We start from the raw sequence: 13,182 nt of genomic DNA on the forward strand, positions 1-13,182 counted from the left end.
TACCGAGAACGATCGGTAAAAGAAATTTCCATCCAAGATTTGATAGTTGGTCCATTCTTAGCCTCGGCAAAGTCCATCTAGTCTTTCTTCACTTCATTCTCATGTCTGTCATTGCCTGCCAAAAAATAATTCTTTCAACAAAGATGTGATTGGAAGATGCCCGGAAAAGAGCGCATCTTAAAAGTCTCGCAGGAAAGATAGGTGCCGAATTGATCCGAGGTTGCAAGATAACACCACCAGTAATTGAAATTGCTAGACCGCTAATCCATAGAATGGGAAACCTTGGAATTAGAAGACCAGAGCAATGTTCCCTTCATGCAATCCAATATAATTATACAAGTGCAGAATGAGCAGGCCTCACAATTAACTAGATCCATAATACAAGGATGAACAGAATCAAGGTACAAGGTAAACATCTGGTCTATGTAAGATAATCAAGCAGGCTTCTCGTATGAATTCTGGTCTCTAAACTCTGAAATGGCGCTTCTTATCATTTCTGCTGCATGGGGCTGCACAAACAGGTGAGTGCCATCCAAGATGTGGATATGAACTTTTGTGAAGTAGGCAGTGAATTGTTGTAAATTGATGATGAATTGCGCCATTGGTATGTCACTACCACAAGGGAAATTCAGATGCTTTCAGGGACAGAAGATAGCTTGCCCAAGAAAACTAGGCATCTCAAATTACTCTTTTATAAATAACTCTACTGCTTGAATTCTCTGTTTATATGAACTTAAATGTGAGGCTTAAACAATACATATCACTAAAAATAACCTAGTCTCGATTGCTTCCGTAGCATAGAGATAAAACGAACCTAATGTGAGGCTTAAAATGTTAATGTGATATATAACAGCAACCAGATGGGATCGGAATGTGATTTCCAGACGGTTCAAAAGTAAACCCTCACTTTGAACTCAAAAACACTACTCTGGTGACAGAAATAGTTTTTAGGTAATATAAAAGACGCTGAACTCAAAATCACTATCGGCCCCAATGAGTTCTTAGGCAATACAAAAAAATGCACACACAATATGAAGCAGGAGCAATCAAAACCTGATGTCCTCATAGCAATTTTGGTTTTGAAAAATCACAGAACACACAAATGGTGTCTTAACAAGAGATAAATAGTTTTTTTGGTGGACTTATGCATCAGTCTTACCTTTTCACCCTAGGTAGCCAAGGAAACAAGACTCTTAAGGCTCACATATAGGTCCTGAAAGGCTGAAACCCTATGTTACATCAAGGGAAAGATATCCTAGTCCTGAACAGGGAAATTCGAACAATGGCAACTCTGCCTTAGAACCATCATATCAGACCAGAAAAGATTCAGGACATACAGTGACAATCAGTTGAAGACCTAATAATTGCATTTTCTTGTATTTCTCATTTACGTGAGTTCAATCAAACTTTTCGTGTCATTGACCATTATAGATCAACAGATAAATAGCCCAAAATTGGTACATGCATCTTACCGGGAGATAAACAATCCCTTAGTGGCATTCACCATTATGGATCATCAACCTTGAAATTCTTCAACTGCAAAGCAAAAACAATGGATGAGAACAACATACTTTGCTTACTAAAACAGCATACTTTGTTGTTACCAACTCCAACAAGAGAATGGGTCCGAAGAACACAAAACAGCATCCTGTAATCTACGGATAGTAGTTATTTACTGAATAAGATTAGGACATCATCAACAATGCACCCGATTCTCCTCCCATGTTCACATTCGACCAGTAATCATGAAGAACTAAAGCCATTTTAATATAACCCATAAAAAAGAGTTTTACACCACACATGAAGAACCTGAATTGAACAATTAAGAACCAAAATTTTGAGAAAATGAGACAAACACAACGACTTCAGTGCAAAGATAATCAATACCAGTCTCTTATCTCTACAGATGCTAAGAAATACAACACAAAACATGGGCATATTATTAAACCAATTCCATCCCAGAAGAACAAACTCATTTCACACAATAATCAAACTCAATTACACAACCAAACAGCTCTTCAGGTAAACCCAAGTCCCCAAAAGCCATAAAGTCGAAGACAAATTACTTGAGATCCAAACAAGATTGAATCTTGAAGTTGAAATACCTACCTCTGACTCTCGGTTGTAGAGCCGTCCGGAGTTTCCGTGACAAAAAACTCTATGCTATGTGTCACGGACCTAGCCATTCGGCTGCCACACTTGGTTCATGCGTCGCTCCATCCCCATGGAGCCAGCATTATCCAATGGGACAATGCATTGGTTTCGCCCTGCCTTTGGCTCATCAGGGGATCGGCTCCAGACCCTGACCAGTGTGTAGGGCGGCCAACTCCCTTCTACGACGTTAAATCCCCGACTAGCGACAAGCTCTCCGAATTGAACCGGGTCGGTCTGCCTAAACCCCTCGGAAGGAGCAGCCATATATCTCCCACACCTTCTGGCCTTAAAGCAATCCCATGTATGCATGAAGCACATTTAACCAGCGATACCCACAGTAGACACTCCCGAAAACGGGACATGACATCCTCCCCCACCAAACTTGGTGTATGTTCTCGTACACGGCATCCCCACTTACGGCCCACGTATCCCTTGTACGCCTGCGATGCCTAGAGCGATGAAAACGAGTTCCCAAAGATCGCCCAACAATGACTTCGCGTCAGATCTCTTGTCCTGGACTTTGCCACGGATCCTCTCGTCCGGTCCTCCCCTGGAGGCGACCCTGCCTACTCGACTCCCCCGCGGAGCCCCCCATATCTTGGGGACACGGCAACACGTGTGAGCGCTTGGCGAACACAACGAAAACGATGTTGAGGCAGCTCTGATACCACTTGTCACGGATCTAACCATTCGGCTGCCACACTTGGTCCATGCAGCGCTCCATCCCCATGCAGTGCTCCATCCCCATGCAACGCTCCATCCCCATGGAGCCAGCCTTATCCAACGAGGCAATGCACTGGTTTTGTCCTGCCTTGGGCTCATCAGGGGATCGGCTCCAGACCCCGACCAGTGTGTAGGGTGCCCAACTCCCTTCTTCGACGTTAAGTCCCCGACTAGCGACAAGCTCTCCAAATTGAACCGGGTCGGTCTGTCTGAACTCCTCGGAAGGAGCAGCCATATATCTCCCACACCTTCTGGCCTTGGAGCAATCCCACGTATGCATGAAGCACATTTAACAAGCGATGCCCACAGTAGACACTCCCGAAAACGGGACGTGACACTATGCGTACTTACGAATCAGTGAATTTCTATTAAACACCCTTGCGCAAATTTCACCGGTACCTTTTCTTTTTAGCTTGTAGTTTTTACCTTTGAGTAAATTTCATTTTTGCTCCTGTAGTTTGTCATTAGCTTCTTTTCTACCTTGGCCACGATTCCGTTTCGTGGTAATTTCACACTTATGGACCAAAGGTATCCATATAATTTGAGCAAAAAATGAAAGATGGATGCATACACCATTGGTCTTTAGCCTGATATGAATCATATGATGGTGGCTTTTGTGACTTCTTTCTGATCAAGGTGTAAGGTGCAGTAACTTCCGTTAAAAAATCATTGTTAAAATCGGCACATCATTTGGGTAACAATTTGTAAATTGTAATAGGTGATCTTCGGATTCTTTAACTTACCTGAGGTTGTGCATCTTTTCAATTAATTGAAATTTTCCATGATTGATTGGTGGATTTAAGGTCTGGTGATTTTTTGTTTCTGTCAGAGCTTTTAGTTCTGCGAAAATGCGTATCATTCTTAATCACCATGTTAATCTTGTATGTCATACAAACTTCATGAGTATGCATCAGCTTAAAATGCATGCAGTAAAGAGTTGTTCATCACACATACAAAAATGAAAACAGAAAAGAACCGTCTGCATAAATAGATTTATTCAACAAATCTAGATTGCTTCAACCTGACAACCTAAGAATACTAAGATTACATAATCATGAATTCTTGAACTACAGCTACAAGGGGTTGAAAAGAATGTCACGGAGCTGTACTAAGGAAAACTGCCATCCAATAATTATACAACATCAATGGAAGTCGCATAAATTACATCAGTGGTGATGGGAATAGAAGTTGTAAAGAGCAACTTTAGTGGCAACAAACTGAAGAGTTCCTGTAACCAGTCAGTTGATGCAGCAATTGTCCGTGTTACTCGTGGTCTTCCAATGCAGTTAGAATCATCCTGCAAGGGTGGGTAAAAAAATATGGGTAAGCTGTATTAAGCATACATCCAATGAATAATTCAAGGAAGACGTTCTTAGCCACAGTACCAGAATATCGAGAGAAAGAGAAGGAAAACAAGATAGAAGAGTTTGAAGAGTCGTTGCTTCTTCTCTTTGGGGAGCATATTGAATATCTCAGTAACATCAACGAGGTGCCTGTTACTCATATACCTACTCAGAAAGAGGAGAAATTTAGTAAGATTCTAAACTCGAGATAAAACAAACCTTAGGTCATGAGAGCACATTCAGTAATTCACAGCACCAAGACATGATAAACTACAAAACCATCATCTAGTCTAAGATTCATGGAAATATCAGGTATTATCCATGCCACTTGGGTCAAAAAATTATCTACCAGCTTGTGTCAGATGTGCATCAACAAAACAAGTGATAGTGTAAGCATGCTTGGAGCAGCGTTGTAAGATGGACACATATTGTAAATCATCTGTAAGACTGTAACAAGACCTAGGCCCCAGCCCCCTAAAAGAAATATAGCAAGTTATTTTGTAATTGCTGCCAGTCCTTGCATATGTAGGTTTAAATTGTAGTCTGTTGTCAGTACCAACGGCACCAAAATAAGACAATTCCAACACAAAAATGGAAGCAGAAAGGAATTAATTTAAATAGTTTAAAATTTATTAGACATCTCTATGATAATTCTTCACTCGCTCACCACTTACCTTTAGCATTTAAGTATTATTTGCTTCTTATTTAATTTACCCCTTCAATGATTTCTAGTCTACTACTATTGTTGCATATTCTTGGTGCTGATAAACCTTGGTTGGTTTGGGGACTCTTTATAATACTCTTCTTCATCTTTTCCTACTGTTTTTCTAACAACTTTACAGTAATCAAAATAAGAAAGCATCAATTCATATGTAATGCAACTAGACTTACAGTGTCACGTTATAATAGAGGTATGGACCAGTAAATAATGCCATGATCCAATGCCCTGTTACAAGATAGATGGCACCTAATACTCCTTCTGTGATGTACTCGGGTAAAATCACTCTGTTAATCCGTGTTGAAGAGTCATAAGGGTTGATATAATCAAACTCTAGATCTGCTAAGCACATCAGCTGCAACAATTTTAGAAGTATAAGATTCAGTTTTGATATAAGGCATGTACCAGAGTGGCACAAACAAAACGCAGAAACAGATACTATATACTCAATCAAACCATGGCCGTTATAGTTACACTATTCCTAACATAATCAGATTATCTTCACAGCAGCAATAAATCAATTTCTATCATTGCCACTACCATCACCTAATACAAGCTGAAATGGTGTTAAGCACCTCAACATGCATGTTACAAGTTGACAGCATGGAATTTGCCTATTTAAGTCTAATCAAACTGCCAAATTGGTATCAAAGACACCTTCATCTTATTTTGACCTAAAGTACTTTATTTTCACAATGCTACTGCTTTGTTAGATTCTAGGAACTTCTTTCAATAGCTCCTCCCTTCTCCGTGGTAATTGGTTTCAGCTCCAACCTAATGTGCTAGTTGGTAATCAATTTCAATCTATATATCCAAGAAAACATCTGCCATTACTGATTGCGAGATCGCAAGCACTCATACACAACAAACTCAGAAGCTTTCAAAGAATGACATATCACATATGATGTTTATGACAGCAAGCTCATTGAAATAAAACAATACGTAATTCTTAACACCTACTTGTTAATTCTGATCACCAAAAAATAAATAAAAAAATCAAACTTTAGCACATACACACCTCTCTATACTGAAACTAGTTCTAGTAAGCAAGAAACTATTTCCTTTTTCTGATTAAGCTTCAAGAATAGAATACAAACTGTGATTAACAATGAACTGGTAATAAATTGAGACAGAGATTTGAATGAGGAGTTAAAGGGGATTGACCCACCTGGAAAACAACAAGAGCGAGAAGGGCAATAAGGAGGAAGAAGGAGATGAGCCAAACATAAAGATCCCCCATGTATATCCCTCTTTCTGTTTTCTCTAATCTTTCCCAGTCTGTGTTCCAATTTATGGCAGAACGAATGAGATGGGAAGACAGAGGTTCACGCGCCGCTACGTGTGGCAGGGGATCGGAGAAGAGTGTTCCTGTTTTTGATTTGGGAAGGTCGGAGGAGACTCGAAGACGGCAGAGTCAAGCCAACGCGGTGGCCCGAGGATTAACAAAGCGCAAAAGATCTAAATTATATATACGAAACGAAATAAAGGCCCATAAAAAACTATGAATGGATGCCTTGCTCAATGAAGAAGCAAACAACCGAATCATCCAACAAAAACCTAATTAATTAGGGATGTAAACTCAAGCCCGCCCCTAATCGAAAATAAAATGAAGCTCGTACAACGCAGACTACATGTGTGTCAACTCGATAATGTATACAAAGATATACATCAAACTCGAACAAACGGTTGAAGAAAACAAGTCGAGTTTTAAATGTAAACAGCTACGTACGTGAGGTCGACGCATTGTGTTCGTGGAAGTTGAAAACCATGAGATGGATTTGAATTTGGTAAGAAGTTTGGCTTGCTTAGGTATCAGTTGATCATACATCTCAACTTATCAATGTTCAATTGTATCGGATACAAATCATTCCACTAAAGCTTGAATGTCCATGCGAGCAAGGAAAGCCACATTTAGATCGAGCTTGTTTCAGTTGTTTGTGTAGATGTCTTAGCTAGCGAGGGTAAGCATGGTGCGTACAACGTTGGGATGGTTTTGAGTGATTCTATCTATAATGACTTAATTACTTGAATAACAATGGATGAAGTACATAATTAAACGGAAATAACAAATTAGAGGGTGGTGAAATTAAAGACACTCCTTAAGAACTACCTAGCTGGGATCGGGTTTCTGTTTGTTAGTTAACCCCGATCAACATTTGACAACTGGATCTTACATTTCTTTGGCAGAAACACAACAACAAAGAGGTTTAAACTTACATGCATATACACATGCGCACCTACATATATCAAATGTATGAACTTAACGTACAAAAGAGAAATTACAGCAAGAAATCCATTAACATTATCAATGGAAGTGGAGAATTGAGTTTCTCCCTTGCATCCTCTGAGCAATTCGAAGGAGTTCTGCCACTGTTGGATGAAACGGCAGCTGAACCTGATGAATTTGAGCACAAGAAAAAATTTCTAGATCCCAACTTTATCAACTTCTCATCTGCCTTTAAGCCTGTAGTAACCCAAATCCATCTCTCGTTAAAAATTGTCACTACAAATCAAATTAAGGCCAAACTTTCAAAGCAAATAACAAAATGCGTATGAGAATTTTCAAGAAATATCGCTAAAAACTAATTTTCATGTTCACGAAGGATCGATGAATCTTAATTTCTTGTGACATGATAACTTACTCTCCAGACTGAACTGTGAGTAGTGAAGCTCGAATCTGTGCGGATCCGTGTCCTTCACCAAAGGCCTTCTCTTCTCCTCGACGTAAATATCTACCGCTGACTTTATCAAATCATTGACCGTGTTCTCCGGCGACATCACCACTTGCACGGGCCCCAGGCTCCTCTCTATCGTCACATTCAGAAGCAGCTTCGTCAAACGGTGCTGTGAGTACCCCGGGCGGGTCTCCGGAGCCTTCCAGAGCCTCCCGGGGACGGAGATGAGGCCTCCCCGTCGGCGTACGAGGTTAGTGTGCCTCTCGGGTGGGAAAGTCTGAAGTGTCCTATCGGGAACGGCCGGAGGACACATGTTTCGCCCTTAAAACTGTGACCGGGGATGGATCATATATAGCTGGCTAGTAAGAACTAAGAACCATGTGTGCATATGCGAAGTGTTTGTGGAGATGTTTGTATTAGGTTTCGATGCTTTGTGAGATGAAATTTCGAGTAGTGTGGAGGGTTTCAGAGAGTTAGAAACGTACGTCCAAGGTTCTATATTGCATAGTATGTATTGAAGATGAGCGAGCACGAAGCTTCGCAGAAGCTAAGGGCTGTTTGGGAGCCCCCGAATTGGATAGATTACAAAAGAGAAACAAGCTAGCAAAACAGTCTACTTCTATGGAACTGAAAGTCCATTAAGGAGAGTCAAGTCAATCTAGGCCTGCAATATCTCATTGAGATCGATAAAACGTCACTAACGAGCACGTACATGATTGCATGAAAAATACGAAGGCTGCTTCTTTCTTCGAGCATCAAGAGCCCAATTAACCACACATTTCAATATAGCTGATTAGCATATATAAGCAGATTGCCAGATTGAGATAATTTTATATTCAACTAATTGAGTAAATACAAGGATATTGATTTGAACTTGAAATCTCAACTCATTACTACATCAGAAAATGCAACAGGTCCAAAACAATTATCTGATATGAATAGTTACCGGTGTGTATCAAACCATTATCTGATGAAAATAATCAGATAACGGTGAAAAAACTATTGTGTGACTAGATAGACAATTAACGTTTTGAAAACAACATTGTAAAAAATTCAGCAGATGTCAAACCATGCCTATGCGCAGCACATGCATGGCATGCCATGCGTCATGCGCAACATTGACACAACGAAGTTATAGAATCATCATAGAATTTGCACAATTTGCACAACGAGTAGGTAAGAAACTACCTTGTGTAACTAAGATTTGGATAGCTTCACACAACTAATATTTGATTGGGGAAACACCATTGTTTGACTGAGAATTTTATAGCTATACACAATCATTGTTTGAGGAATAATCATTGTGTGATTACTATTGGCACAACGAGCATGCAATTGTCATTGTGTAATTGAGACCTGCATAGCTTCGCCCAACGAATGTTTGGGAAATCACTATTGTCTAATTGAGAATTGTATGAGCTATGCACAACCAATGTTCAAGGAATCATCATTGTGTGATTTTGAATTGCACAACGGGTTTGAGTAATATTAGCATTGTGTGATTTTGAATTGCATAACGAATGTGAGTAATATGAGCATTGTGTGATTTTGAACTGCACAATGAGTGAGTTATATGAGCATTGTATGATGTGGAATTGCATAGTTTTGCACAACTATTGTTTGAGGAATTGCCATTGTGTGGTTGAGAATTGAATCACTTCACACAACTCATGTGTAAGGAATTACCATTGTGTGATTTTCAATTATACAACGAGCGCATTGAGAATCACCATTGTATGATTTAGCCTTGCATAACAATCAGGAGAATAATCTTGTGTCATTTTTAATTGCACAACAAGTGAGGAAAAAACACCATAGTGTAATGAAGCTTTGCACAATGGTTGTATGAAGAAGCATTATTGTGTGATGGTTACTTCACATAACCAATTTGAAAGCTTTCTAATTTTACAATAGAAACAAGTGTTCGTTGTATAATGTATTACAAAAGTATGCACAAAATGATAAAACTTTGGGTCAAATGTAACTCACTAGGGGATAATGAGTGCCAGTTTGAGGTATATGGGGAATTAACATACATAGATTAGCTAGACAATAATCACTAAAACCATTGTCTGAATGTAAGAAATATGTAAACTTACGATATATATACATATTATAAGTAAACATTTGTGTGATATAGTACAAAGCATGCACATCATCATTTTTTTAGTTGTATCCAAATTTGAGTAGCTTGAGGGAATGAGAAATGCAGTTTTTTTCCCGTCAGACAAAAAGTCATTTTTTATCATTGTGCAATAATTTTCTAGATAAAAATTAACCACCTATACAATTTTGTAGAACAAATAAATAGTAATATTCGTTGTGGAATGTCTTTTCATCAAGACACAACGAAGATTTTTCATTCGTTTTTACTAAACTGTTGTCTGTTGCACTTTCTGGTGTAGACAAGCTCACAAATTTTCATCTTCACCTATCTTAACTATATCCTCAATTGTAAATATAAATACATTAACTTAGCCATCATTCATTACGAAAAACAAAGACAGCTGTTCACACACCAAATATAACATGTAAATGCCGAGTTCATAAGACATCACTTGAGCAATAAATGGAACTATCAAAAAACACAAGTCTTCGTTGTCCATAACAGCTGCATCAAACAATTAGTAGAATTCATTGACTTAAAATATGAAGTCTAATTACATGTCTTCCCGGCATAATACCCTCTTGGATGAGGCCACACAAATAGTATATGTTGCTTGTATATCAGTAAGAGAATACGTATGAACAATTGTGATTTCTAATTTAGTTTCGGTTACGATACAAATGATCATCCAATAAGGATATACAAAATCTGCATAAGGATTCAGAATTGATTGCCAAAAAAGACCACAAGTCGGTTTAGCTCCTATACCGAGCAGCATCGGTACTAGTTTCTGAAGCCTCAGGATTAGTCAAAGGATCACATAATAAGGAGCCATTCCAATAATAAATATTGTGAGTCTTCTAGGAATAATACCCTCTTGGATGAGGCCACACAAATAGTATTTGATGCTTCTATATCACTGAGAGAATACGTAAGAAAAATTGTGATTTCTATTTTAATTTTGGTAACGATACAAATGATCTTCCAATAAGGTTATATTTACAGAATTTGCATAAATCAAATTCTTTCTAAAGGTAGAAGAGGAAGTTGATAATCACAATCGCGGTCCGTTGGACATCCACAATAGAGAGGCTTGTTGTAGAGTAACAGGAATAACATTTTGTGTCACTCTGAAGTCTGTATCTATGGTCCTTTCTTTGTACATAATCTTCTCTTCACCACATACAGAGAATTACCTTCCAGAGTCTATGAGTTCTTCTAACACATTTACTAAGTCTACGAGCAATAAAATTGGGAAGTAGTAATCCAGGACACGCAGGAGGTGGAGGAGAGTTCGCTCTCACAAGATTGACTTCCAAAGAAGCAGTTGATCCTCCATCATTTTTAATGCTGCTTTTTCGAAGATAGAAGCTTCTGCTACCAACATCCCCTATCAAGTCTGATTTATCCAAACCTGTTCAATCAAGAGTTCTATACTTAGAACTAATTCTACTTGGAAACCAAGAAAATCAAGCGTTGTTCAGTGCACAATTTCTAATTCTTCGTCTTCTAGTAGTTTTAGAGCTCACAACTTCTTAGAACTGCATAAGTTTGTCGTTCTTTATAAGTTTGCATTGATTTATCTCAAATGTATTGGTGCTAGTTAGAAAATATCCTTCTTAACATATCCTTACATTCACATCCACTTATTTGATCTCAGAAGTGTTTGATCCACACCATCCCGAATCAATTGTTCACCATTTGAAATTCTCTAAAATTATTATATACTTGCGAAACTGTGATGACAACCTACAAATTCTACACTCTAGCAGAACCTGGAAAACTAGGTGTTAATAGAAGTTGGAAAACTATACAATTTTGACTTACTTTGAAGGCTGAAGTAGGAGTGGTGTAACTCAAAGGACGATGCGTCATCCTTGAGAAGCTTCGGAGTCCTCCCTTCTTTACTATATTTGTCTATAACAAGCTTGATCGTCTCTTCCACTGTAGATCCCAACTTCACCATGGCCCTTACTGGTCCTGGACTTCCTTCAACAGAAACATTCAACACCACCTTTGCATCTTTCTTGTATGCCTGCATTTCAAACACTATCAAATCATATCAGCTCCTTAACGTATATATATATATATATATCTATTGGAACTTTGAATATAGTCATGCCAAAATCAATTGAATAAGAAACTGAATTGATTATGCTTTGACTGAGTACAATATCACAATACGCCACAGTACATGAAAATCATCAAAGGGCCAATGCATTGGTTATGCATTAACCACACGTAATGTGGATTATAAACCTCAAGTGCTTGAAGGAAAAACTTGTCCAATATATGAAGTTACAACGATAGTTCTTTTGCATTCTTGTCACGTATTCGTCTCGGATGAGCAACGATATAACAGAGATGTCACATTTTACATTCTCGATCAGTTTCTGTTACCAGTTACCACCTTATATTATTTGTTTCAAGGTTAGATTCTGATTAATATAACTAGAAGACGAAACAAAACCAGACAAAAACGAATGGTAACAGAAAAACTGCAAAGAAATAAACTAAAAAAACCCAGTTACCCACTTGATCTGAAATATCAACAACAAAATAAAAGAACACACTTCAGCTAATTAGTTCGATTCACCAAACAGTCAACACCATCCAAGATTGAAAATTTACAAACAAAAAATTCCAAACTCTGATCGAACCTCGTGATTATTGGGAGAGAACGGCATCATCAACGTCGGAGACGAAGCAAACACGTCGACACAAGTTTGAGGCCGGAAGAGAACTCCCTCCGGCTCCGACCTCAGTTCCCGGCCAACATGCGGCGCCACCACCTCCTCCCCGAAATCGCTTACAGGACTCCGGAGCAGCGGCTCGGAGGAGCATCGCTTGAGAATCTTTATAGGCTTGGAACGTCGCTTAACGGGCGATCGCTTAGTTTGTGGAGTTTTCCGGTGCGGGGACGGTGAAGGGCTCGAGAGGCGGGTCCTCCGTCCACCACTCGTCGCCTGAGATCGTCGCCGGAGACTCCTCTCTGACATGTAAAAGTACAAGTTTAGGAGATGTGTGGTCGGGTTTTCGGAGATTGGTTGATTTTGAGTGTTGGGTTGTGTGGAAGACAAGGGAAGTTGGTGGTTCGTTTGCGTAAGAGGAAACTTCGTGCTATCATGCCTTCTTGGCTACTTCTCTCTGGTTTGTTTTTCTCTTCTTCTTTTGTTTCCTCTTACTCTTTGTTTTGGCCTTTCGAAGTCACCGTCACTACTTTAATCGTGGTCGGTTTTGTGATTCGCCGCGTAAGGGCGGCCATGTGGGATGTGCCTCTACTATTCTGGTGAGTTAAAAAAAAACATGAAACGATTTGGATGCTGATGGTGTCTCCTCGCAAGTGAGCTCGTATTTATTGGAGGAATGGATGTTAAGGGACGACGATCTTCCGATTTATATCATTTCCTTTCTGTAAAACAAGTAAATTTATTTAATTTCCGTTATAAGATAAATATTAAT

The 13,182-nt window shown here is 39.1% G+C and overlaps 4 protein-coding genes across 4 annotated transcripts; all 4 read right to left on the minus strand.

The window, feature by feature from the left end:
* Positions 1-261: 261 nt before the first annotated feature.
* Positions 262-603, minus strand: LOC126795210 (general transcription and DNA repair factor IIH subunit TFB5). The gene has a single exon (XM_050522056.1). It carries the CDS (start codon positions 600-602, stop codon positions 435-437), a length of 168 nt encoding a protein of 55 aa, XP_050378013.1. The 5' UTR covers position 603; the 3' UTR covers positions 262-434.
* A 3,233-nt stretch (positions 604-3,836) lies between these two features.
* Positions 3,837-6,558, minus strand: LOC126794471 (protein cornichon homolog 4). Its single transcript, XM_050521201.1, has 4 exons — positions 6,107-6,558; positions 5,112-5,293; positions 4,263-4,385; positions 3,837-4,174 (listed from the first exon to the last, which is right to left on the minus strand). Exons 1-4 carry the CDS (start codon positions 6,176-6,178, stop codon positions 4,141-4,143), a joined length of 411 nt encoding a protein of 136 aa, XP_050377158.1. The 5' UTR covers positions 6,179-6,558; the 3' UTR covers positions 3,837-4,140.
* Positions 6,559-7,107: 549 nt separating this feature from the next.
* LOC126795976 (uncharacterized) lies at positions 7,108-8,056 on the minus strand. The gene is made up of 2 exons (XM_050522709.1): positions 7,581-8,056; positions 7,108-7,402 (listed from the first exon to the last, which is right to left on the minus strand). The coding sequence occupies exons 1-2, from the start codon at positions 7,924-7,926 to the stop codon at positions 7,218-7,220; spliced, it is 531 nt and encodes a 176-aa protein (XP_050378666.1). The 5' UTR covers positions 7,927-8,056; the 3' UTR covers positions 7,108-7,217.
* A 2,596-nt stretch (positions 8,057-10,652) lies between these two features.
* LOC126794899 (uncharacterized protein At4g22758) lies at positions 10,653-12,821 on the minus strand. The gene is made up of 3 exons (XM_050521695.1): positions 12,381-12,821; positions 11,548-11,755; positions 10,653-11,134 (listed from the first exon to the last, which is right to left on the minus strand). The coding sequence occupies exons 1-3, from the start codon at positions 12,717-12,719 to the stop codon at positions 10,896-10,898; spliced, it is 786 nt and encodes a 261-aa protein (XP_050377652.1). The 5' UTR covers positions 12,720-12,821; the 3' UTR covers positions 10,653-10,895.
* Positions 12,822-13,182: the final 361 nt, after the last annotated feature.

The sequence above is a fragment of the Argentina anserina genome, chromosome 5 (genome assembly GCF_933775445.1).
Source record: "Argentina anserina chromosome 5, drPotAnse1.1, whole genome shotgun sequence".
NCBI classification, from domain to species: domain Eukaryota; kingdom Viridiplantae; phylum Streptophyta; class Magnoliopsida; order Rosales; family Rosaceae; genus Argentina; species Argentina anserina.